This window comes from Pelecanus crispus, chromosome 5 (genome assembly GCF_030463565.1).
Source record: "Pelecanus crispus isolate bPelCri1 chromosome 5, bPelCri1.pri, whole genome shotgun sequence".
Lineage (NCBI taxonomy): Eukaryota > Metazoa > Chordata > Aves > Pelecaniformes > Pelecanidae > Pelecanus > Pelecanus crispus.
Window position 1 is genome coordinate 70,926,722 of NC_134647.1, and position 25,399 is coordinate 70,952,120.

The following is a 25,399-nucleotide window of genomic DNA, read 5'->3' on the forward strand; positions in this document are numbered from 1 at the left end:
GGTGGTAGCAGGAACCCACACGTCTCCTGGGCACACACAGCTTTTGGTGTCACCCCTGGGGCGGCACTGAGTGGGGGCATCCCCAGATCCCTGCATGGGAAGCAGGGGGGAGTCTTGCCAAGTGATAGGGCATGCAAGTGGGAAGGCAAAGGTGGCACAGCTGGGACCCTGATGGGCCAGGGTGGGTGCCCACCACCCAGGGAGGAGGAAGGGGAGAGCTGTGCCACCGCTCCATCTCAGCACCCAGTGTCCCCAAGCCCAAGCCCATCCTCATCACCCACCCATGCCCACACGCCCACGAGGCCTGGAACAGTCACACTTGTTTTTCACTCCCAAGGAGCGCCAGGAAGCTCTAAAACCCAAGGATTAGCCTCCAAACCGAAGGCCTGGCCAGCTGCCAGCCCAGGCAGAGAACAGCCCAGGGAGGCGTTTCCCAAAGGCTGAGCTTGCTCCTGGCTCGCACTCCAGCTTTGTCCCTGTTCACCAGCCTGTGGGTCACTCAGCTGCTGACACCAAGAGCAGGCTCGGGGGGAGCTCAGGGGGTCCCACAGGTGGGGAGGAGGCAGGAGGTGGCCATGAGACTCCCGCTTGGCACCTGAGCCACCCTGGGCAGTCGGGTCATCCCCTGCCCGGTGCGGCTTCTCCAGTGTGTAATAGAGGTTGAGCGCACGCTACAAGCGCTTTCCTTAGAAGATGGGCACTGGGTGGCATCTCTCCCTTATCCTCAGCTGCCTCTGCACAAAACCTGTAGGAGGTTCCTGTATTGGAGACCTCTAACCCTGAGGCAGTGGGAAGGAAAAGCTGGAAATCGGCTGGAAACCCAGGACACAAGAACCCTCCACTGGGCTGATTTAACCCCATGCTGGGGGGCCCTGGGCAGGGAGTGGGGAGTGGGCTGGGTGAGAGGTGCTGGCTGGAGGAGAGCTGGATGATGGGGCTAGGCTGGGTGCCAGGTCTCCTGGGACGGGGACTGAATGCCATCCTAAATTGGAGGTGGTTTTGGCATCATAGGGCGCTCCCTGGGATCGCTGCTTTGCTCCGAACAGCACCAACACTTCAGCCTTTCCCAGGAGACCATCCTGGCTGCCACCACTCTGGCTGAAAACCTCCTCTCGAGGGGTTTGATCTTCAGGCACTTCACCCTGCAAGGCAGCCCGTGCTCAGCCTGGGGAACCGGCAGGCAGGACACCTTCAGCCCCAGGTTAGACTTGCTTCATCCGGACCTTTTCTTATCTTTTCATGTCCGAGCAGCGGGCGCCAGAGGCAGGGCTGTGGCAGGGAGGTTCAAGACAAGCCAGTGCTTGTGCATGGCCCAAAGGGGGCATTTTAGAGCAGCCCCTAGCAGCCCTAATACACAGTTTTCCTCCCAGAATCTGATCCCTGAGCGATGCACAGGGAACAGTACGAGGCACAACAGGGACCATCCCCCCCACAGCCCCCAGGAGGGTGGGGATGCCAGGATCCGACCCCGCAGGCTGCACTTGCACCCGCACATCCCCTGCACCCGCTCCCCAGGACACCCCAAGGCGATTGCACCCCACACCAGTGAGTCCACAGGGTTGTGTGGGGCCGTGGGGCTGCCAGACCAAAGGCCACGGTGCTTGGCGGAGGGGCTGGATGCCACCTCCCCTCCGACCATGGGGACCAGGCTCTTCCCCCCCAGAGAAAAGGTTATTTTCACGCCGCCTCCCTGCAGGAACTAACATAAATTGCTTAAATGGCTGCAGCACTCGGGGGACAGGCCCTTTCCGAGCCAAGCTGCAGGCAGGGAGGGGAAAGCCCAGGAGACTTTTTAATAACTAGCAAGGGGAGCTATTAAAGTGTTTTACTGCCTCGTTAAGACAGTCTAATCTCTGTGTATATCTTAAGAAAAAAAATTGGCTTGCTGGTGTTTTTATTGCAACAGAGGTGGGTGTTTTCTGGCAACGGCTGGGATCCTGCCTGCATTATCTGCTTGTTTTCTTACCTGATACTGGCACTGAACAGCCCAAGAACAGTCCAAGGGCAGCAGCAGGCAGGGCCAGCAGACCACTCCTCCCCGGGCAGCGGCAAGAAGAGAGAGGCTGCAGATCTGTGCCGCAGGCTGTTTCCCAGCCATGGGTGCTCTGCACCCCATTGCTGCACCCACCTTACAGCAAGACAGAGGTCCCCGGGGTGCTTCCCCAGGGCAGGTTTGGGACATGCTGGGTCTGCATGTGCCTGGGCAAAGCCCGGAGGTGGGTGACCCCTCATCCAGGCACCTCAGAGACAGGGCAGGGGATGGCAGGAAACCTGTGAAAAGGTCTCATCTACCACTCCAGCTCCAAGGGTTGGGATTTAGGGGATACCCAGGTTTTGGGGCTATGGGCAACTTAGGCTCCTGTAAGCTAGGCTGAAGAGTCAGTCCGTGCTCAGGGGAGCCCCAGCAAAGGCTCATCTGCAGCACTACAGAGCAGTCAGACCACCGGTGTCTACGTTAGGAAGAGGAACGGGCTGGGCATTTTGTTTCTAAGGCTTTCTTCATTTTATTTTATTTTTTACGTCAGCCCAGCAGAAAATGGGGAAATCCTGCTTAGTCCTGCTGGCTCCAGCACCCACCTCTCCATCTGCAAAAGCTCACGGTTTCAAAGCCAGGAGCCGTAACGGATGCTGAGGCCGGGATGGCAGGGCTGGATAAGCAGCTTGCGTTTGCTTTGGAAAGGCTGATGTTTGCATGAGCACCGGCTCCAGTGGTTTTAAAGAGACCCACCCAGGAGCAAATCCCAACAGCCTGAAATCAGAGCAGTGGCTGCTCCCCGCCCCAGGCTGGGCTGGAGAAGTCTCTGCCCTACACCCAGACCCCCCCTGCACGTCCTGGGTGGAGGGGGGAGAACAAGGGAAGCAAACAGAGACCCCAGCACAGCTAATGGGGCTGGCAAACACCTAGAAATTCAGGGCAGGAAGGGCAAAGCTGCCATCTGTAGCTGGAGACATAGTTCAGCCGAGCTCAATACGCCCCATGTCCTGGAGATCAAGTCTCACCAGCACCCTCACTCCCAGCAGATGTGCTCAGGTACCCAGCTGCTTCAGGAAGCGTGATTTTAGGTGTCACCACACTGATGTGAGAAGGGACAGATCCCCAGGCACGTGGTCTGTGCCTGTTTCAGGACGGGGGGCTAAACCTGCCCTGCCTGCAGAGCTGGCAGCAGCTCCAGGGCATTTCAGACAAGACCCTCTCCCCTTCTCCTAGAAACCCGTGTAAGCTCGGCAAAGCACCAACAGCGTGGCCTGGGAGAAACATTACCATTTATTAAGCCAGGTATTTTTTTGTCGACAATGATTTTAACAGCGCTGGAGGACTTACCCCTTCTCCCCCAGGGACCCTCAGCTGATTCATTGCATGCAGGGCTAGAAGGAAAGCGGGGGACAGCTGGCCTTGGGGGACATGATGGCTCAGAGGCAGCGGCAGAGCTATACAGGGAGCCACGAGCTGCTTGCAGGCGACAGCAAGCCAAGCACGGCTGCTCTGGGGCAGGCAGACAGGACGCTCGCGTAGGGCAGCCTGGTCCCAGTTTGCTGGGATTCCCCCAAGTCCTCGGCAGGTGCCGTCTCCAAGAATTTTGGACGTTGTCCTGCTCTCTGTGTCCATCCAGGGAAGCCCTGAGGACCTGCAGGGGGAAGGGAGGGTGCTGGGGGTCTCAGCACGGAGGACAGTTGCCACTGAAGGTGCTGCTTCAGAGACACAAAGCTGAACCCATCACATACCCGACTGCCTCCTAACCACAGCCAGCTCACATCTCGCATCTAGAAATAGTCACAGCCAGGTCTTCCCTCTCTCTTGGCTTCCCATTGACTTCAGGAGATATTGCCTGCATTCCCACCACCCCAGCAAGGAGAGAGACAGGCTGCGACTCACGCAGGCAGGGCAACGACAGCACTGTGGTGAAGGCAAAGCCATCACAGCACTCAGCAGGGGACAGAAGCACCCACGTTTTGTGAAGCCAGGGCCCTCCAGGCTTGTCCATGTGCATGGAAGAGCCCCTCTCCTTGAAGCAGGGGGCTGCGGGATGCCCAGGTCCTTCCCTGCATCGTCTGGTGAAGGCAGCAGGTCCTGCCCAAGCTCGCACACAGCTCCAGCTGCAAGCCATGCTCTACAAGCCAGCGAGGGGCGAGGGGTGTGCTGGGAGGCATGATGGGTGGACAGTAAAAGGCACAGGCAGAAGCCAAGGCTAAAAGGACAGAGATGTCTCCACGGCAGGGTCGCTCCAAAACTGCCCTGGCAGAGGAGCCTCATGTTTCTGGTTGCTGGTAGGGGGCAGAGACCTGGCACCATTCATCACACAGATGGAGAATCATGGCCATCACCCCCATCACGCTGTGTCGGGGGAAAGCATGAGCCTTTCTGAGTCTGAGCCCCGCAGGCTCTGCCAGGCTGCCCATACACTGCCATGTCCCGGGGTTTCTGCAGGACCTGGTCCCAAGGTGGGAGACAGTCCAGAAACAAACTGGGAGAACTGGATCTCCATCTCCCACCCAGTGTTTTGCCCTTCTCATGTAATCACATTGGGAAGGGAAGTCTGCACCATCACCCTTCCTCTGCAGGGCATGGACAAAGGTTCCCCAGCCCAACAGGAGCAGCTACAGTGACCACCCTGATCACACTTCAGATCGGCTTCACAGGGGCGTTTAAACCAGGCAGGGCTTCACCCGCCGGGAAGGGGGTTTTAGCATCCACCATGTGCTGCAGCCAAACCCCAGGTGCCCCAGGTCAGCTCTAGCCTGGATGGACACTGGCCTTGAAGGTGATGATGGAAATGAGCACATCCATGAGGAATGCCCTACTGATGGTCCTGCCCCGCACCTCGCATCGAGCATGCTGGGTCCTCCCTGGGTAGCCGGTTTGGGGGAAGGATCCCCAGTTTTTGCAGATGGGAAGCTGAGGATTAGGGGGCAGAGGTGGAGCCAGGGAGAGGTCCCAGGATTCCCGCTGTCCCAGGTTTCCCCACCAACCCTTCCCCGCTACCAACACCAAGGACAACAGAGGAGTGACCAGCCACCTGCAAGTACCACCCCAGAGCAAAGTATTAAATTTACAGAGACCCACCTCATCCCGCCTCTCCCAGAAATTCACTGCGGGGCAGGCACCCTGTCCCTTAGGGCTGCATCACCAAACACTGACGGGGAGGTCGGAGGAACAGTGCAAAACCACCAAGCCAGGCTGTCCCACCCTCTCCAGCCACCCCAACTCTCCCAAGCAGAGACAAGTGAAGCGGAGCGGGCAGATGGGAGAGCTGGACAGGGAAGGCGAAGCCACGGGCTACAAGAACGTCACATCATCCTGAGACTGGAGCCAGCGCCAGTGGGCATCGTACTCCAGGTGCAGCTTGCTGTTGAGTTTGCAGTTCTCAAAGTCAGCTTCGGCTTTCCGAGTCTTCCCACCCGGGTTCCCCTTCCCCAGCCTCTCCCCGGCCCCCGATGGCAATTTGGTGTCTCTGCCTGGTTCCAGAGAGGAGGGCTGCTGGCCCAAATACCCATTGGCCACCTGGGGCTCCTTAGCAAACCGGTGATCCTGGGGCAGCCCAGGGGGGGAGAGGTCCACGTGGGGCCACTCGTGCTCCGCTTTGCCCTTCTCTTGCTTTGCAAGACCTGTCTCAGGGTCGATCCTGACCCAATCCTGCTCCACCCTGACCAGGGCTCTGCCCGGCATGGGTGCGGCGGCGTTTTCAGCAGTGTTTTGGGAATACTCATCCATGTCATCAGCCAATGTGTCCAGGTAGCTACCGACGGAGATGCTGTCCAGCCTGTCGTTGGGGTCCTGCAGGCTGTCCCAGCTGCCCCGCCGCGAGGCCGCCTGGCTCTCCACCAGGCTGTACTGGCTGCTGGTCAGGCTGCTGCAGCGACTGGTCAGCGTGCTCCTCTCCTCCAGCAGCCACTTCACCGCCTCGATGCCTTCGTTCACCACCACCAGCTGCTGCAGGATCTTCACATCAAGGGCTCGTAGGTAGGCCTGGCAGGGAGACAGAATGTGGGGTTTTTGAGGGGACTAAGGTGACACCAGTGGCCGAGGGCCCCGAGTCCCAGACCACCCTGGCAGAGGTGCCACCATGGTGGCCGCAGGTCTCCCAAGCTGAGAACGGCATGGGGGAACACCCTGCAGGGAACCGTGCTAGGGGACCCTGTCCAAGACCTGGAGACACAACCATGGGGCCCAATGACTTACAGCACCCACCAGCCACCAACCCCCTTGGGCAAATAAGTCCAGGGCACTTATGTCACTGTCTCCTATGGGGTAAGCAAGGAACTGGAGGCACTGGGTGCAGATCTGAGCCCAAAGCAACCCCCAAAACCCTGGGAGGCAGCTGGGACCAGGCAGGAATGTGCTGGGGCATTGCTCAGGGCAAGGGGCTGGCTGGACCATCAGCACCTCCCTGGGCTGTTTCAGCTGGGCCCCTTCATGCATTTACTCCCCCCCTTCTAGGGTCTGATCCAAGCCTCGTGACAACATGACACGGCAGGATTTGGAGCCTGAGACCCAAGTCACTCCCAAAATGGGGAAGGACGGTGGAGGGGAACAGGGGTTGTGGATCACAGACTCGCCTCGCTGACTCCTGCCCCTCTGAGCCCAGGGAAAGCTCTCTGCAAAAATTCAGTTGCTGCAGAAACATCTGTTTTCCTAACGGAAAGCCCCGCGTGCCAAGACATTCCTGTCTGTGTGATACTGGCCGCTGAAAGCCACTGGATTTCCCCTGCGCGGGACGCAAATATTTTGCCAGGAAAGGGAATAAGGCGGCGGGGGGAGAGGGAGAGAAACCCATCGCAGGACAGGTACAGGCAGCCTGGGATCTCCAGATGCCCACGGACTCATTCACAAACACATCCTGTCCCCAGCACCAGCAAGCTGTGACGGAAATCCACGCAGTCCCCCAAGGATCATTTCTAAGCACAGCGCCGGGTAGCCAGCATCCGGTGCCCTCAGAGTCACCCGCCCTCCCACGGGTAACCCGCCGGTCTCTCAAGACTCCGTCTCTGGTCCCACAGCGAGCACAGCAACAAAAGCATCCCAGGAAGGAGCCTGGGAAAACTCCAGCCAGGGTTTTGGCACGTGACACCTCTCAGTCCAGAGGACACAAAAAAAAAAAGGTTTTAGATTTTTAGAGACCCGACACCAACCCCCCATGCCCTCCCCACGCTCCTCAAGCTGGATTTAAATTAAAAATATCAGCAATGTGCCTGGATCGGAGCAGGAGCCAGCTTCGAAGTGCAGAAACTTCCTTTCTAGGCAAGTTATTTCAAAAACTGCCTACAATGGACTTTTCTGCACGCACTGCTAAAGCATCTGGCCTTGGCAGGGAGAAGACGCAGGAGGAGGAAGCCTGGGAACCCCTGATGGGGCGGGGGGGGGGTGTCCCCTTTTTTCTCTGCCACACGCGACTGTGGCTGTCAGAGATGCAAGGGGAGCCACCCCGAGAGCAGAGGGTGGGAAAACACTCCCTGCTTTCCATATTGTTTGCTGGAAAGAGTCGGCCATTCATTTGCTGCTGTTTCAGACCAGCCTGCCCACTCCCGTTGCACCCGGAGAAACCCCCTCTCCAGCAAGGCAAGATTAGCGTGGGAGGAGACCAAGGTCCCGCTGCTCTCTATACTCTCTATATTCTTCCAGATGCAGTGATGGGTACACGACACCAACCCCACACCCATCCCAAAGCCTGCCTGGTGCTGCCCACACAGTACCCGCTGGCTTCTGGACCCAGGGCGGCAGCAGCATCTGGAGGGGAGGAAGGTGACCGAGGTCCTGAGTGCGTGACAGGGGGTGGAGGAGACCCACCTGGATCCCTGCTCTGGGATGTGACACCCTGCACTGCTCCGTGCCTCAGTTTCCCCATGCACATCCTGCAATGCTGTCCTCCCCCAACATCCACAAATCTCCCCCCCTTCTTTCAAAGCAGACCCCCCAGGCCAGCGGAGCTGGGGGGCCCACCACACTCCTCCCCATGCTGTCTAGGGGCAGGCAGAGGCAGGGAGAGCATCCCCCCCGGGGGGAGAAGGTCCCACTCCCCTCCCCAGCACGTGAAAAACCCGCAGGCACCATCTCCCTTTGAGACATCTAGCCCCAGGGATAAAACATCCTCCTTGGACTGGGAGGCAAGAGGTGGAATTTGCTGTCTTCTCCTCCCACCGCCCCCTCCCAGGCCAGCTTCTCCTCTGAGCACTGGGTTTGCTGGTCTCTGCTACTGGGAAGGGAAATTTGTTTCCTGTTCATGGGGATGGGGAGACGGGGGGAGCCTCATGCTGGGTTTTTGGCACCCAGGTGCTGTTCCCAGCCTGCTGACCTGGGTGCAAGGTGTCCCCACTTCTTCACCAGCCAGTGAGAAGAGCCAGGGCAGAGAAAGGAAAAGCCTTTCCGAGCCGAGGTTAATAACCTGTGGACAAAATCAGGCCTTGCAGACCATGGGCTGACCCTGCCTGCACCTGGGCAGGGCAAACACCACAGCTGCTTCCTCTTCCTCCTCCTCCTCTGAGCAACCCAAAGCCTGCAGACCTTTCTCCTCCCGTCAGAGTGCAGCCTGGAAGCCGGCATGGAGGGAAGATGAAAGCAGAGGGAGGATGAAAGCATTTATGCCGATGGGGAATATTGAACCAGCCAAAGCACGGGCATGGAGGGCTCAGGCTGGGTGGGTCCCCAGCCCCACGGGTGGCAGGCAGGGATGCGGGAGCATTTAGCCTGTTTCCCTATGGAAACGATGCTCATTCCCTCCCTCACGCACGAGCGTGGGAGAGTCCCTTCCCCCAGCAGCACTTGAACCCATTGCCCAATCTCGCCACGTTTCCCGGAGGCGCAGGCATCGCCGGTATTTGTTCCCTCCACGGAGAGACGGAGGCGAGAAAGCTGCCACCAGCACTCCCACGGTCCCCGGGAAAGGCTGCCACCGGAGCACAACCCTTTACTAGCCACTGGAGAAGCCCCAGCAGGAAGCAAACCCCTGGAAAGCTCCCGGCGATGTTTGTGCCTTGTCACCCAGGGGGTGACACCCAGGGAAGGGGGGCAGGCACACGGGGCCGGACCCGCCACCTTGCCCTTGGCGAAGGTCCCTGCCCTAAATCCTGACCCCCCGGGACAGCCCAGTCCCCGCTGGAGCCAGGGCCTGGGGGCGGTGCGTGGGGTGAGGGGAGCAGGACGGAGGTGGGCAGGGGGGTCCGTGGGACCCCGTGGGGGGGATGCTGCGTGGGCCGGGGGGGGTATGAGCTGGGGGCTGTTAACCCATAGAGGAGACAGCAAAAGCGGGGGGCCCAAAATGCAGGCAGAGCGCGGGGCACTGTTAGGGGGCTGTTACCGGGGGGTGGCAGGCAGTTACCCGGGGGGGATGCGGTTATTCGGGGCGGGGGGGGGAACAGTTACCGGGGGGGATGTGGTTATCCCGGGGGGGCTGTTACCGTGGCGGTGGCAGGCAGTTACCGGGGGGGCGGGCAGTTACCGGGGGGGGCCGGCAGCTACCGGGGGAGGCTGCTACCGGGGGGGGGGGCAGGCAGCTACTGGGGGGGCAGCAGCTACCGGGGGGGCTGGCAGTGCCCCCGGTGCCGCGGGACTCACCAGCTCAAGGCGGAGCGCCCGGAGGCGGTCGGCGAGCGGCGGGCGGGCGCCACGGGCCGGTGCCGCCGGTGCCGGCGGTGCCGACGGTGCGGGGGCGGTCTCGGCCCGCAGCCCCCGCAGCAGCCCGGCGGGCGGCCGCCGTCCCACCTTGCTGGCCAGCTCCCGCAGGTCGGCGGGCAGGGCCTCCCCGCCGCCCTCCATGCGGGTGGGGCGGCGGCGCCGCGCGGGGCGGCGGCCGCGCTGTCACCGCGGCCCGAGCCCGGCCACGCCCCACTCGTCGGCCACGCCCCTCGCCACGCCCCCCCGCCTCCACCTGCCCACACCCGGCTCTGGGTTCCGGCCGCGCACCAGCGAGGTCCGCCGGGGAGCGCAGAGCGGCGCTGTGGGGCGGGGCCAGGGGCGGGGCTAGCGCTGGCTCCGCCCCCGCGGCGTCTCTGCGGCGCCGGAAGCGGCGCGGCCCCGCTGGCGCTGAGGGCTCGCGGGGCGGCGGCGGCAGCGGCGCGGAGCCGGGCCCGGGCCCGGCCCAGCCCAGCCCGGCCCGGCCCAGCCCAGCCCAGCCCAGCCTGACCCGACCTCGCCCCGCCCCGCCGCGGACCGTGAGTAGCGCGGCCGGCACTCACCCTTCGGGCCGCACCGCCCGGCTCCCGGCACCCCCCGGGCTCTCCGCGGTCCTGAAGCGCCTGGGCCTCCCCCCCCGCCCCGCGCTGCTCCGGGAGAGCCGCCGCTCCCTGCCGCCTCCGTCCTTGGACGCCTGACTCCCCCTTTCCCCCCTGCCCGGAGTGCCTGGGTCCCCTCCGCGACCCCTCCCTGCAGCCCTGCCCCTCCTTCCCCCCGCCCCGAGTGCCTGGGTCCACCTGTGATACCCACCTCCTCCCGCCGGCATCGCCGGGGTCCTTCCCCTACGGGCTCTGGTCCCCCAGTCCTTCTCTCCCCAGCCGGGCGGTTGCTGTGCGGCCTCTGCCCTGTAACTGGTGCTCCCCACCCCGCCTGGCTCCGCTGTGCTCCAGCCAGGCCCCTGGCTCTGCCGGGCCTCTGCATCCTGCCCCAGGCCCAGCCGGTTGTGGGGGGCCTGGCCTCACCTGGGCACAGCCCCTCTGCCCTGGGGGAGCTGGAATCTCCAGCAGGGCCGTGTCTGGGCCCCATGTCTAGGCTAGCTGCATCCCCACAGTGGCTGCAAGTCCTCACTGCTGCAAGTGGGTAGGGTGACTCTCCCCACCAGGGACCCTGCAGGCCGATATGGCCAGTGATGGCACCTCCATAATGCCTGCTGGTCCAGAGCCTATCACCGGCTTGTGCCTCTTGGCCACTTTTCTTTTTCCAGAGGGTGGGAGTGGGCCGACCACACTGCAGCACCCTCACTAAGGTGTTGGCCTGGAGCAGAAGTCGTCGCTGGCCTGTGGGTTCAAGGGCTTCCTATCACCCTGCTTGCAGTCCTCCAGTGAAGCCTGGCCTCCTGGATTGCTCCCTGCAGGGCTGGGGGTGCTGGCAGGCAGAGAGGCTCCATGGGGCTTCTGCTTGTGGTACATGAGTACCACTCATGGCCACTGCTTGTGCCAGGCCCTGTCTTTGCTGTGGAGAGTGTTTGAAGGTGCTCGCCTCCCTCACCCTGTGTCCATCCCGTCCTGGCAGGGAGCCCCGATGGACACGAGAGCGGACCAGAGCGCGTCCTGACCCCTGCCCCACACGGCTGCCTCTGTGCCAGCCCCCGTGACTATGGATGAGTGGAAACCCAACCCCGCCGTCAAGCCCCACAAGAAGCGGAGCTGGTACCTTGCCTGGAAGTACAAGCTGATGAACCAGCGTGCGCTGCGGAAGCTGTGCCAGGTGAGTCACCCACAGGCCTGCAGTGGATTAGGGAGGATAATCTGTAGGGTTTACGAGCTTACGGAGCAGCTGTGTGGGCAGAGGTGGGTCTGCTGGCAGCCCTGGGTGACCTAACATGCTGGGGAAGCATAACTTGTCCCACAGAAAGCTACCTCCAGTGGCTTTATGCTCATGAGTGGAAGGGTCTGCCATGTCTAGCAGCTCCTTCCAGCCGCAAATGGACCTGTTGGGTGGCTATGGCAGGAGATACAATTATCCAGGCATCCTTGCGAGGCTTTCAGCTAGAAACCTGACTGATTCCTCTCCTGGTTCCGGTCCCATGCCGAGTGCAGCAGGGCTCTGCCTGCAGTGAGAAACCACCCCTGCTCCATTTGGTTTGCAAACCAAGCCTGGTATAATGCACAACAGGTGGACAGACAAAATAGGGCTGGGTAATGGGATCTTGTGCTCCAGGGGCAGCTGGCATCTGGGAAAACCACAGGCTTGGTCACTTGTGCTGTAGAACAGCTAATCCTCAGTGGAGCCAGCATCCTGGGGGGGGTGTCTGAGGACAGGGAGGGTTTCGCCCCATGGCAGCAAGCTGCAGAAAAGGGGCTGTTCCCGAGATGAGCAGAGCCCGGTGAAATCTGGCAGCCAGTTTCTGTGGGAGGGAGCAGGGGAGGGTTTTGCGTGTGCCTGGGAGGACGAAGGCTCGCAAGGGCTCACTGGGGAAGGAGACTGCTTGGTCCTGCCTCCCCTGGGGTGCTCAGGGCTTGGGAATGGGCGTGGTCATTCAGGCAGGTGTTGCTTATCACACTGGGGCAACAGGCTAGAGCCTGTCTGCTGTCATCTCTCTCCTTCATGGCACTCTGTGGCTTAAAAAACAGATGAAAATTTGGCTTAAAATATGTAAACCAGAGATGCAGATATGGAGTGGCCAGGTCTACAGTAGCTGGGCCTCTATCGGCAGCTCTGACTGAGCCAGCCTTGCTAGACCCAGCTGCTGGTCTTGCTTTGTTGCTGCCCTCCTTGCTCTGGTCACCAGGGCTGCACCCCCATGTCTCCAGTACCAACCAGGGTGGAAGGCCTGGGCACGTCAGTCAGGTGGCCTTGCTGCTGGCCACCAGGCACAGCCTGCTTCTCGCCACGAGCCCGAGGCTCTGTTCTTGCCTAATTAAAAGCTTTCTGTGCACAGATCTGGAAAGGTGCTCATATTCCTGCGTCAACAGCAAATCAACAAGCCAAAATGCCATAGTGACATTTATATCATCGCGTTGTCTTATTGCTGGTTTTCCATCTTCCTTAGTTACTTCTTGAACCCGTTTGGCTGCTTGGCAGAGGTAGCAGCAACACGTAGCTTTGAGGCAGTAGCTGGCCAGGTAGGGCAGGGATCCTTTTAGTGCCTCTCACCAAGGGCAGGCCTGCATGTGATCTCGACCCCATACCAGACCTCAGAGAATCGAGGGTCCTAGAGCTGAAAAAGGCACAGATTTTTAGGAAGCAAGCTATTGGGGGGGTGAGGGGCAAGGGAAGAGTCTCAAAATCACCCAAGACCTGTCTCAACATCCCTTGGCGGGGGACCAGGCTATGAGCAACCTCTGCCAACCTCTCCCCTCTGTTCCCTTGGTTGCTGTGACATCTCCATGCTGAGTCTTGGGGTGCTCAAGGGAGGTTAGTAGGACCCTGAGCTTGCATGGCTGAAACTGGAAACTATCCGGTATGTCGAGAGCGTGGCTAGGCCAAGGGGCCAGAGCTTTTGGGCCATGGGATGAATCTTTTCAGCAGCACATAGCAGTCAGATTTGGGCCTCCGTGGTGGCTCTGCTGTGAGCTGGACAGACCGTCCTGGCATGGAGGCTGGTGGTGGAGCCCTGCAGCAGTGTTAGCTTTGGGGGTAATAGCTGCTCAGGGCTTTGTGTCTTAAATCCAATGGCGAAGCCTTCCCTTGCTGTGAGACTGTCCAGGGCAGTTTTGGGGCTTCCTGCTAGAGCTGTTTGTCAGCCGTGGGGCAGGGCTGTAGCTACTGCACAAGGGACATTGTCCCCGTGCAGAGCCCCACGGCCACCACATGCTGCAGTCGCCTTTCCACCATGAAGAAGCACCTGCGCCCTGGGTTACAAAGCTCCCTGGGTCCAGTAAAGACAATTTGCTTCAGCTGAGGTCTTGTCTTTCAATCCTACATCCCAGGCCAGCGTTGGAGCTCTAAGACCATCCTCTTGGCCGTGGCCAGATGTGCTCTTGCAGCTTACACCTGCAGGTGGATTATTTCCCAGTGTGGGATGTGTGGTCCAAGTCTTCCTGTGTGGCTCTGTCTCAGAGAAGGCCCTTTTAGCATGGAGTAGTTTCTGCTTGACACTGGGTCCAAATACCGGGAAAAAGTCTGAAGTTGAGGAAGAGAGGAGCGAGATATATTAAGTAAATACAGGTGCTTGTAGAAATGTAGTCTTTTCTCCCTCCTCTTGGTCTGGAAGAAACAAGGCCACGGGCAATGGTGATGCTCACATCAGGGGTTCCCGCGGACTCCTCCACAGCCCCGGACCTTCCCATAGCCCTTTGTCTGAGCATCCACACGGGTTGCCTTGAAGTTTGCTGCGGACAGTAAGGCTGCAGGCTGTTCTCCACAGCCTGTGGTACAGTGTGTTTCCTGAAGTCAGACCTCAGCTTCTTCCCTTTGCCTTGCTTTAGTTGCACAGCATCTCCTCTCCCTCTGAATACCCTGAATACATCCTCTGGTTGCAGAGGGAGAGATGAGAGTAGTGATGCTGCAGGAGAGGCAGAAGTTAAGGTTACCGTGGGAGCTGTACTGTGAATTACCAAACTTTGCCTACAGAGACCCTCAACCTTGATGCAGTATTTTAGCAGGAATCTGCTCGCAGATCTGGAAGCAGGTTTATGTTGGAAGTGGGTTAATTCTCACGTATCAAGAATTCGGTGCTCTCCAGCTGATGAAACCACTTCACCCTAAAACTCGGTCATCTGTATTTCTTTCTCTTTGCCTTCCCCCAGAAGAAAGCAGGGGAAATAACAGATGCTTGTGATCCTTTGCAAGATCTCCTTGGGGTGCCCTGCAGCCTCTGCCAAGGAGGTGGCTTGATCTTTGGGTTGTTACTTACAAGTTGCTAATGCAAGGCATCCTGCATTGCAGACAGGTGCTGTCCTCTTCCTGCTTGTGACTGTAATTGTGAACATCAAGCTGATCTTGGACACCAGGAAAGCTGCTTATGAGGAGGAAGAGGAGTCTGCACAGGACTATGGTGAGGGGCAGCACCTTGCTTTTCTTGGAAAGCAAGGAAACTGTAGGGAGGGAAGTAATTTATTTAAGTCAGGGCAAACTTGTGACCAGCTACAGCAGGAAAGACAGGTCTGTGCATGTGGGTTTAGCAAAATTGAATAGAAAAGACCATTATGATTCCTGGTCTGTCTACTCAAGGCTCCAGCACATTTGGCTGCAGAGGTCTGTGTGGGGATAGCTGGGGCCAGACCTGTTGCCACTTTGGGTTTCCCTTACCTGCTGTCCCTGTAGATTCTGGCCCATGGCTTGTTGGGCTGGGATACCTGGTGGGCATGACGTTCTGGAGGCTTGGCTGGGCTAGCACTGAGCAGGGACAAGCCAGAGGTGCCTTGGCTGGTTGAGACTGGGCATTTTTCCCCTGTAGATGATGAGATGCTGAATGTGGAGGTCCCTAGGCACCCTGTCAGCAACAAGAAGGTCTTGGATGTTGAGGTGTACTCCAGCCGGTCGAAGGTCTACGTGGCTGTGGATGGGACAACGGTAAGTGATGGATGGGTGCTGGCCATCCCTTTGAGCAGAGGACGGATGGAACTGGATGGGTGAAGCCTCAAGCAGCGGGTGGTGAGAGCAGTTTGGTGGCTGGCAAAAGAAGGTCAGGAGTGGATCTCTCTCCTGCCCACAGGACCATGGAGGTGTTGTCCCGCATTGTCTTCTACTCTGGCATGCATCACTGCCATGAGCAAAGACAAAATGTCAAAGGAGAGAGACTTGCCCCTTGTTCAGTGGCTCTGCTGTGCTGAATGGGCAGGGACTAAGAGGTCTTGGCATATGGTTCTCATCGCTTCTCCACTTGCAGGTCCTGGAAGATGAGGCTCGGGAGCAGGGAAGAGGGATCCACGTCATCGTCTTAAATCAGGCTACGGTAAAGCATCCCGGCATGTCTGCATTTGTCTTTCTTACTGGGCAGTGTTTGTCCTTGCTCTTTAACTGTTGGGTGTGTGAGGCAAAGGGCAGGCAGGAGAGAAGTCCCTGAATGCTTGTTTGCCTGTAGTTTCCAGAGCATGACATGGTCACCCAGAGGGTCCCTGCAGTGTTTCTCTTGTGCTTGCCTGGCTGTCCTTGGGGAGCAGGCAGGAGAGGAGTTGTGAGGTTGGGTAACGCTGTCCCATGGACCTCAATGCACTTCATGTTGTACGTGAAGGCCCAAGGGCTGTATTTGCCTGGGGACTAACTCCCTGGCATACCAGAAAAGTAACTCATCATGTTGTTCAGGGACTGAGGCTTCCAGGACATGTTTCCATAATTTCACATGTCCTGGCCGTATAGCATTTAAGATGCATCTGACGTTTGAATGCCAACAGGGTCATGTGATGGCCAAGAGGGTCTTTGATACCTATTCTCCCCATGAAGATGAAGCCATGGTACTTTTCCTCAACATGGTTGCCCGGGGCCGGATCCTGATCTTCACCATTAAGGTATGTGACCTTCGTGTCAAAAGAAAAAGTCACCTTTAGTCAGGACACCCTAAAGCCTGTGTGGGCAGTTGCCTCCTGAATGTCATCAGGTGTTCCCAGGGCTAAATGTCACATCCCCACTGGGCTATGCCTCCCTGTCTGGATCACCTCCCTTGTCCTCTCGCTCCCCCTTGTTACTACAGATACTGTTGTGTGCCCAGCAAGGCAGGAAAGCAAAAAGCAGATGTGTCAGAGCCTGCAGCAGTAAACAAGAGGTTAGGTGGAGAATGGACATGAGGAAATATAAGGATATAGTGGGATCCTTCTGGGTCCCAGTTCTAGGCTTTATGGGGGGCCACTGTAGACTGTGGTGGCTCTGGGCTGCTGTGCAAACAGCACTGTGCTTCTTCAAGTTTTTGGGTTTAGCTGTGTGAAGTGTTGCTGAACACATGGCACTGCTTGAGAACAATTTAGTCTTGAGTAAACAGGAGTCTGTGACTCCTCTGACCTCCCTGTGGGTCATGGTGAAGCCACCAGCAGGTTTAGTGGAACAGAGACCATAAGAACCTGCTCTTGAAGGTGTCTGGCTCAGCTGGTTCAAGGGTAGGAGTGGGCCCTGTACCTCTTTGGTATTGACAGAAGACTTCTCTTGTCTACATCGGGAGCCAGACCTCAGCTGCAGGGTTGTGTTTCGTTCCAGGATGAAGGCTCCTTTCACCTCAAGGACACAGCCAAGAATGTCCTGAAAAGCCTGGGGAGCCAAGTTGCACCATTCCTGAGCTGGAGAGACATGTGGACATTTGTGGGGAAGAAGGGAGGTGAGTCTAGCACAGGCCAGGAGAGGGTTCATGGCCCCATTCTGGGGGGAGAAGCCAGGTGAAGACAAACCCAACCCATCCCCAACATGCTGTGTGAGCAGGGAACAAGTCAGAGAGAGCTGATGAGAGAGAGCAAGTCAGAGAACTCTGTTCCTGGGGGTGAGGGGAGGGGATGAAGGCAGAGCATGTCCCTTCAGCAGCTTGCCAGAGGCCAACGGGGAAAAGGTGCCAAGCTGCCACCCTGAGCTACAGCCCCTGTTCATGCCTTGACGCAGCGGGGATGGGCCCTTCCAGACAGTCCTGACCCTGTGTCCCTGCTCCAGGGGAAGTATATGGGGAGAAGCACGCCAAGTCACCTGCCCTCTCAACATGGGGTGACCCTGTACTGCTGAAGACAGAAGTTCATCTGACATCCGTGGAAGGTAGGAAGTAAGATCCATTCTGCAGTGCCAGGTATCTCTGGGACGCATCTGCCTGCTGCTCTTGGTGGTTTTGAGTCAAAGTCACGGGTCTGTTAGCAGCATCCCAGGATGGATTTAAGGCTGTTTTAGACGGGGATGGTGACTTTTAAAATGGGGCCAGCTTCCCTTCTTCCTACTTCATGGCAGTTCCAGGCATGGTTGTTGAGAAGGGTGAGGATGGGAAAGTGGGGACATAGTCTGGCTGTTTGTCACCTCTCCAAACCAGGCCTGGTCCAGTCTTTTCTGACTGGTGGCCTTGAACGTGGCCCATTGCTGCTGAGAGAGGCCATATGGTGGGGAGGACTACTGAATGGCTCCTGTGGTTATATCTGACATTGAGAAGTGTTGTTTGTTTATAGTAATAAGGACTGGCTTGGTGAGGGCTGAGCCCAGGGAGAGCCGTCCGTGCAGCAGTGCAGCCTGGAGTACAGGTGAGGCCATGGGGATGAGCAGTCTTTTTCTCCTTGATGCCTCCAGATGCTGAGTGCCATTGGCCTGACACAGAGCTAAACCGCCGCCGGAAGAGGTTCTGCAGCAAAGTAGAAGGTTACGGCAGCGTCTGCAGCTGCAAAGACCCCACACCCATTGAGTTCAACCCTGATACTGTGAGTGCAGGGGCAGAGTATTCGGGGAAGGCTCCAGGAGGGAGGGCTGGGCTGGGCCAGGTGTGTTTGCAGCTGAGATGCAGAGCCCTGTCCTTAAGCTCCAGCTGAGTAGTGAAAACTGTCCCTGGGCAAGCTCTTAACCCCAGCAAAGGTAAGATGAATACATGTGGTCAGGTCATGCTGGGGAAGGAGAGTTCCCTTGCCCTATGTCTGCCCTGAGCTGCCAGGTTACCATGGCTCATGACATCAGTGTAAGCAGCAGAGCCTGTACATTTGGAGACAGAGCAGTTATCATGGCCTTTGGGCTGTCCTTGGCACAGTGCTGAAGGGTTTGGACAAAGCTCTCTGGGTGGATGCAAGCTGGATTTGGGAGCTGGGTCTGAGGTGGAGTGAAAGGGGAGAGCTGGCAGGTTCTCCAGCACTGCTGAGTGGAGTCCTCACTGGTTGGTGTGGTCCTGAGCCAAGGGGTAGGACTATGCAGCCCTACTGTTTAACAGCAGGGCCGATCCCTACCCTTTGGATCCTGCTCTCAGTGGCATAGAATCATTTAGGTTGGCGTGGCCTCCCCCCACCCCACTCACACACATTTTTCTCTTCCAGCTCAAGGACAATAAAGTCTTCAATGTGCCTGTAGCTGTTATTGCAGGGAACCGCCCTAACTACCTGTACAGGTAAGCACGTCCAGAGGACACAGCTTCTCTGCTCTGTGCCACAGGACCAGACATGGCCCAAGCCCTCCCCTTTGTCCTGCTGGCAGGATCCAGCCTCCTCCTGGGGTTGCATGAGCAACACGGGCAGACCTGCTTGGACAGATCCCAGCATCCTTGGCCATGGGAAAGGGAAGAGCCCAAGGCCAGTAGGTCCTGTTCCCTTACCGTGCACCCTCTCCCCCACCCCAAGGGATCCATACCCCTCTGCTGAGCAGGCCCAGGCCCACTGGGGCTGTGTGCTCAGGCCCCTTGATCTCTCCCCAGGATGCTGCGCTCCTTGCTGTCAGCTCAGGGCGTCAATCCGCAGATGATCACAGTCTTCATCGATGGGTACTATGAGGTGAGAGCATTCCCGGAGGTCCCTGTAGCCAAGTCCTTGGACCCCCAGCCAAAAATATGTGGCTCTGGCTCAGTCCTTGGTGGGTGGCAGCCCCTTCACCCTTATTCCTGCTGTGGGTCACACTGCTCCTACACAAAGTCAGTCAGCTTAGCCAAGCCACAGGTGTGGATAAAACTGCCTTGACCTTTCCCAAAGCCCAGATTTTACATCCCCATGTCAGGCTGGTGTGCAGGAATGAGGTGGTCATGCTGTACTCTCCCCATCCCTCTTTTTTGTTTGATGAGTATCGCCAGCCTGTGTGTAACACTGCCTGTCCAGCTCCCTTGCATGAAGCAGAATGAACCAGTCCAGCTGTGCCTGTCCAGCTCCACTCTCAGTAAGAGGTGAAGAGACCCAAAACGATCTGTTTTCACAAGGCTCATGAAAACTGTGGCCAGGTAGAGGAGAGCTGGTGCTTTAGAAGACAAAGACCTTCCTGTCAGCAAAACCTTATAAAGCCCTAGAGGATCCCACTGCAAGCCCTGGCTCCCTGGCAGTGGGATGTGCTTTGGGACAGGCCTTTGGCATCCTAGTAGGTCTCAGGAGCTTTCTAGCCCTCATCTCTGCCGCAGCCCATAAGGTATTGCCTGGTTGCCTTGTGATGGAGGTGGGGAAGGGAACAAGCTCATTCCCTTGCAGTCCTCTCCCACCACTGACAGGTTGTGGGGCTGGGGGAGCTGGTTTGTTTATGCAGGCTCTTACTGCAGCACATCAGAATGGTTAAAGATAGCAGTATCCATTGCCATGGCAACTGGAGCAGCATCCCTCAGCTACAAGGGGCAGCCTGGATGCTCCTCCTGCTGCCATAGTGGATAGCAAGGAAAGGGGGAACGGTTGGTGCAATGGGAGCTCCTTATCTCTTTTGTGGCTAGGAGGTGGGATGGAGAAGGCCTTGGTGGGGCCTTCTTAGGGCAGAGATATGTCAGCCCAAATATGGATTACTTCTGACCCCAGTGCTGATGTGCTTGGTCAGAGAGGTCTCTTTCTTGGCAACTGTGAGAGAAAATGAAGTTGATTATGGTCTTGACATTAAGCAGCTAGTAGGCGTTCCTGACTATACCTGTTTTCTTTCCGTACTGTCCATGGGGGACTGGGGATTTGGGCTTTTCAGATATTCTTGGATACAACTTTGGGTCTGCAAACTAGCAGGGATAACAGAAACTTATGGTGATACTTAAGGGCTGAAGGGTCAAGAGTGTTTGGCGAGTTCCTTGCTTGCGGGGTCTACGGCACAGCATCGTTTTGAGCCTCACTTGCCCCCAAGAGGACAGCCACATGCAGGGGATCCCACAGTTATATTCTTCTTGTCTCAGGGAGCTGACACTGTCAGAGGGTGGGAATGTATCCAGACCCACACATTTGATGAGCTTTGTACCTCTCTGTTGCAGGAGCCAATGGATGTGGTGGAGCTGTTTGGCCTCTCAGGAATCCAGCACACTCCCATTAGCATTAAAAATGCCAGAGTTTCCCAGGTGAGAGACGTTTCCCAAATCCTGGGAGAGTTATTTCCTGGGACCTGGGATAGCATTCATGGGAGGCAGGCTTAGCCCCACATCTGTGCCAGGCTACCCTCCCTGTGTTCCGGGGGTTGATGCTAACACAGGCAACAATCTGTCTTGTCTTGTAGCACTACAAAGCCAGTCTGACTGCAACCTTCAACCTGTTCCCGGTGAGTGAGACCTCTGCCTGCATCCTATCTAGCTGCTCACCCATGGGAGCGAGACAGTGCAGGGTTTCCCTGGGAGAGTGGCATCTGTGACCCCCATCTCACTGGAGCTGGTATTGGTCCTGTGGGGCAGGGAACAGCACAGGCAGGGGATGCTGCTTGGTGTTTCTGCTCTGTCCTGGTCCTATCCTTCTGACATCTCTGCTTGCCCTACAGGATGCTAAGTTTGCCGTGGTTCTGGAGGAAGACCTTGATATTTCTGTTGACTTCTTCAGGTAAAGCTGTGGGTCCCTGAGCTCCTGTTTGGGTGGGGCATTTCCTAGAAACTCTCTGGCTGCTCAGGAGAGGCCAGATCCCTGCCATGCTGTAGCTCACCTATCTGAGGCTGAACAGCCATAACTGAGCTCTGCCTGCAGAAAGTCTTCAGCCCACTGTCCTGGCACTCAGTGCAGGGTGACTTCGAGGTCTGGGATCTCCTCCTAGTTTGCTTTTTGGGGACACTGATCCATTCTGTACGTACATGGTTAGAACTGCCCCATGGCAAGAGGACAGGGATAGCAGCTACTGGGACTTCAGTTCTTTCATAAGGAGGAGGGACTCTGATGGAGCAGGAGAGACTATTGTCCCATCCCCATGGTGAGATGCAGCTTAGCTTGTTTGGGTGCTCCTCCCCTGATCTCATGCCAGCATCAGCTATCTTAGCCCAACAGGTGGGTTAGTCCCAGCAGTTGGGGGTGGCTTGTTCCTTTGTGGAGAATTTGCATTGGTTCGCCTGGGGGAAGAATGTTTGACCAGGAACCGGACAACTCTTTCCTCAGCTTTCTGAGCCAGTCAATACACCTTTTGGAGGAGGACGAGAGCCTATACTGCATCTCAGCTTGGAATGACCAGGTGGGTGTCGTGGTTTAGCCCCAGCCAGCAACTAAGCACCACGCAGCTGCTCGCTCACTCCCCCTACCCCAATGGGATGGGGGAGAGAATCGGAGGAGTAAGAGTGAGAAACACTCCTGGGTTGAGATAAGAACAGTTTAATAATTGAAATAAAGTAAAATAGTAACGATGATAATAGCAATATAATAATGATAATAATAATATACAAAGCAAGTGATGCACATTGCAATTGCTCACCACCCACCAACCGATACCCAGACAGTTCCCGAGCAGCGATCGCTGCTCCCCAGCCAACACCCCACAGTTTATATACTGAGCATGATGTCATATGGTATGGAATAGCCCTTTGATCAGTTTGGATCAACTATCCTGGCTGTGTCCCCTCCCAGTTTCTTGTGCACCTGGCAGAACATGGGAAGCTGAAAAGTCCTTGACTAGCATAAGCAGTACTTCGCAACAACTAAAACATCCGTGTGTTATCAGCATTCTTCTCACACTAAATCGAAAACACAGCACTATTCCTGCTACTAGGAAGAAAATTAACTCTATCCCAGCCGAAACCAGAACAGTGGGTCAGGGAGGATGGCGGAGCAGGGACACCTCTGCCCTGTGTTGTTCCCATGTCAGGCTGGGGTCCAAGTTCTGTCTGTAAAGCAGGGTGTCCCCCCACCATCATCCGAGGTGGGTCTGTCTCCCCAGCCCTGACCTGTTCAGAAGTGCCCCTGCAAATCACCATCCTATCCCTGCCATGTGCTTCCCAGTGGCTGTCCCCTGCTCCCCGTGATGGGAGTCTCCATGGAGCAAGGTGTCACCTATTTTGGCAGGGTAGGGGTGCATTCAGGATGCTGAATGCTCCCCTTAACATTGCAGGGCTATGAGCACACAGCTGAGGACCCCTCACTCCTGTACCGCGTGGAGACCATGCCAGGCCTAGGCTGGGTGCTCCAGAAGAGCCTGTACAAGGACGAGCTGGAGCCAAAGTGGCCAACCCCTGAGAAGGTGAGTACCCTAGAGGGACCCTGTCTTCTGCACCCCCATCTCTGCCTATCAGCAGTCCCTGATCATCACCCAGTCCCTGTGGGTACAGTTCTTGGAGGGGCTCTGGCTCTCCCTGAGCTTTCACTGGGAAGGATGCCCAAGCAGAATGGATTTGGGACAGACAGTAACTTGAGGACCATATAAACAGCCACAGAGCTGGCTGGAACAGCCCAGGCAGGCTGGAGCCAAAGGGGCTAGAGCTGGCCCATTTGGATGGCTACGCTACCAAATCATGTCCCCAAACTTGAGTGAGAGTGGCAGTTTCCCCTCCCCAGCTCTGGGACTGGGACATGTGGATGCGGATGCCCGAGCAGCGGAAGGGCCGGGAGTGCATCATCCCTGACATCTCGCGTTCCTACCACTTCGGCATCGTGGGGCTCAACATGAATGGCTACTTTCACGTGAGTGACCTCCCTCAGCCCCCAGACCCTGTCCTGGTGCTGAGCTCTGACTCGGCCACCTTTCCAGGTAGCGGGGATGCTCCACATACTGCTGACTCCCGACTGAACCCTGTTTTCCTTCCCTCCTCTCTCTCCCTCCCAGGAAGCCTATTTCAAGAAGCACAAGTTCAACACAGTTCCAAATGTCCAGCTTAAAAATGTGGAGAGGTGAGTGCTGGTCAGAATGAGATCTGGGTGAAACAGTTGCTTGACCTGACCCTTGTCCCCTTGTGCTGGGGACATTTCCCTTCCTTCTGGAACAACAGCCATAACCACCAGCCCCAGCACACTGGCCTCCACTGGGGCATCCTTGCAGTGTTTTTTGTGAGGTTGGGTTCAGCTACCGTGTGCTCCTCGTGGACATGTTGAAGGGCCACGTTTTTGCTGCCACGTCCTCCAGGATATGTGACAGTCCCTGCTCTCCATTCATTGGCTCCAACCTGCCTTTTTGTATTACACTGGGGCAGTCTTAAGTTTGGATCATCTTGGGATGATCCCTGTTTATCAAACTGTCTGGCTCTGCCCTGATCTCTGTGCTCTCTCCTCCTCTAACAGCTTGAGGAAGGATGCCTATGAGACCGAAATTCATCGGCTCCTGGGGTAAGTGCCTGCAGGAAGGCTGCGAGACCACAGCGCACACTGGGTGAACCAACCAGGACAGAAAGGGTGGAGGTGGCTCTGGCAACTCCAGCCACCGCTTGCCTATCTGAAGTACCCTGCAGTAGGAACAGGGAGGAGGTGAGGTCCCCTCTCACTCCCTGCTCTGTTTCCACAGTGAGGCTGAGGTCTTGGACCACAGCAAGAACCCCTGTGAGGACTCCTTTGTCCCTGACACTGAGGGCAGGGTCTACGTCATGTTCATCAGGATGGAGCAGGAAGCAGATTTCACTACGTGGACTCAGCTTGCTAAGGTGAGGCCCCTGATATGGCCCATCCTAACCCCTGCACCGATCTCTGCATCACTGGGAAACATCTGGCTGTTGTTCTTGGGCTTGCCCGTGGCCTTGGACGCAGCTCAGCAAATGGATTCTTGCTGCCCTTGGGTGGTATTTAAGCTTTTGGTGTTTACAGAAGGCACTGGGTCATCCAGGGCAGATACTTGGCTCAGTGGAGATAAGTTTTACGATCTCCCTGTGTGGGACCCCAGGGTCTGAGCTTGTCTGGATGACTCCATCACTTGTATGGAGGTGATGGTCAAACCCCCTGTCCTGAGGCAGGGGTGGGAGTGGGTTCCCCGTCTTCTCTCACTGGTGGTGGCTGGAGGGGTGCTGCCCTGTGCTACCGCGATCAAGGTGCTGTCCCCTCTCTGCTGTGTTTTGTAACGGGCAGGAATGGTGGCTTTGCCCTTGCCAGGGGATGCCTGGCCCTGGTGTCTTTCCCCAGGCTCTGATCCCTCTTCCTCCCTCCCCACCACCCCAGTGCCTCCACATCTGGGACCTGGACGTCCGTGGGAACCATAAGGGGCTGTGGCGGCTCTTCCGCAAGAAGAACCACTTCCTCGTGGTGGGGGTCCCTGCCTCCCCCTACTCGTGAGTATTGGGGGCACAGCAACCTGGGTAACCCCCGCCTTTCCTCATGGCACTGTCCCCTGCCCGGGGCACTGCATCATCTGCTTCTGTCCGAGCCCAGTCCTGGGGCATACCATGCCTCTTCAGAATCATGGTGGTGGGAGGGGAGACAGGATACATGCCCAGGGCTGGAGCATATCACAGTGGGAAGGAGATCACACCAGGGAGGCAGGCAGGGCCGTTGGGTGGTGGTCTCCCTCAGGATCCCAACTCCCCTGCCTGCTCCCATCCAGCCTCTTTACCTGCAGGTCCAAGAAGCCCTCATCAGTGATACCCATCTACATGGAGCCCCCTGCCAAGGAGGAGGGGGCAGTGGCAGTGCCAGCAGTTGCTGCAGCAGAGCAGACATGAGACCAGCAGCTGGGAAGCGAGGGGGACTGGGAGAAGACGGAGACCTCCATGGTGCAGAGACAGAGTTGGCAGCAGCTCTCGGAGGCTGGTGACGGGACATGGACTCCCATTTCAGGCTGCAAAATGAGACCTCGGGTTCCCTCCAGCCCCCTATTGTGGTCTCCCTCGCATGGGACAGGGTCCTTCCCATCCCAGGAACTTTTATTTTTTTAACACAGACTCTTTACTAACACTACTCCCGTCAACCCCTGGCTGGACAAGGCTGGAGGAAAGAGGTGCTCAGTTGGGGGCTAAAGGGAGTTTCAGGAAACACCTCTGCTTCTCTTTTTGGCCCCCAAGTCCTGACAAGGCAGCATGCTCATGTGCAAGTGCTGCAGCTGCCCGGCTGGGTGTTATTTATTAACTCTTGCCTGGCTGGCTCTGTGCCCAGTGGTGAA

The 25,399-nt window shown here is 57.4% G+C and overlaps 2 protein-coding genes across 4 annotated transcripts; one reads left to right on the top strand and one right to left on the bottom strand.

The window, feature by feature from the left end:
* Positions 1-5,275: 5,275 nt before the first annotated feature.
* On the bottom strand, positions 5,276-9,748 carry LURAP1 (leucine rich adaptor protein 1). Its single transcript, XM_075711560.1, has 2 exons — positions 9,548-9,748; positions 5,276-5,965 (listed from the first exon to the last, which is right to left on the bottom strand). Exons 1-2 carry the CDS (start codon positions 9,746-9,748, stop codon positions 5,276-5,278), a joined length of 891 nt encoding a protein of 296 aa, XP_075567675.1.
* A 1,512-nt stretch (positions 9,749-11,260) lies between these two features.
* On the top strand, positions 11,261-25,086 carry POMGNT1 (protein O-linked mannose N-acetylglucosaminyltransferase 1 (beta 1,2-)). Of its 3 annotated transcripts, none has more exons than XM_075710419.1 (21): positions 11,261-11,375; positions 14,499-14,603; positions 15,006-15,121; positions 15,438-15,503; positions 15,943-16,056; positions 16,736-16,853; positions 17,177-17,275; positions 17,792-17,919; positions 18,520-18,590; positions 18,894-18,969; positions 20,397-20,480; positions 20,636-20,677; positions 20,891-20,949; positions 21,493-21,565; positions 22,436-22,564; positions 22,879-23,004; positions 23,147-23,211; positions 23,599-23,643; positions 23,819-23,954; positions 24,463-24,572; positions 24,860-25,086. In XM_075710419.1, the coding sequence occupies exons 1-21, from the start codon at positions 11,261-11,263 to the stop codon at positions 24,960-24,962; spliced, it is 1,980 nt and encodes a 659-aa protein (XP_075566534.1). In that variant the 3' UTR covers positions 24,963-25,086. The 3 variants fall into 3 exon arrangements, with proteins under 3 accessions (XP_075566534.1, XP_075566535.1, XP_009491714.1); XM_075710420.1 differs by having other exon boundaries at positions 11,261-11,371; positions 14,495-14,603; positions 24,845-25,086; XM_009493439.2 differs by having other exon boundaries at positions 11,261-11,371; positions 14,495-14,603.
* Positions 25,087-25,399: the final 313 nt, after the last annotated feature.

What these genes read in the sequence shown, in the direction of transcription:
- LURAP1 (XM_075711560.1), bottom strand. Translation starts at nt 9,748, where the DNA reads ATGGAGGGCGGCGGGGAGGCCCTGCCCGCCGACCTGCGGGAGCTGGCC. An exon ending in GGGCGCTCCGCCTTGAGCTG is followed by an intron (nt 5,966 to 9,547) that starts GTGAGTCCCGCG and finishes TCTCCCTGCCAG; the next exon opens with GCCTACCTACGAGCCCTTGA.
- POMGNT1 (XM_075710420.1), top strand. Translation starts at nt 11,261, where the DNA reads ATGGATGAGTGGAAACCCAACCCCGCCGTCAAGCCCCACAAGAAGCGG. An exon ending in TCTCAGCTTGGAATGACCAG is followed by an intron (nt 21,566 to 22,435) that starts GTGGGTGTCGTG and finishes TTAACATTGCAG; the next exon opens with GGCTATGAGCACACAGCTGA. An exon ending in GTCCCTGCCTCCCCCTACTC is followed by an intron (nt 24,573 to 24,844) that starts GTGAGTATTGGG and finishes GCTCCCATCCAG; the next exon opens with CCTCTTTACCTGCAGGTCCA.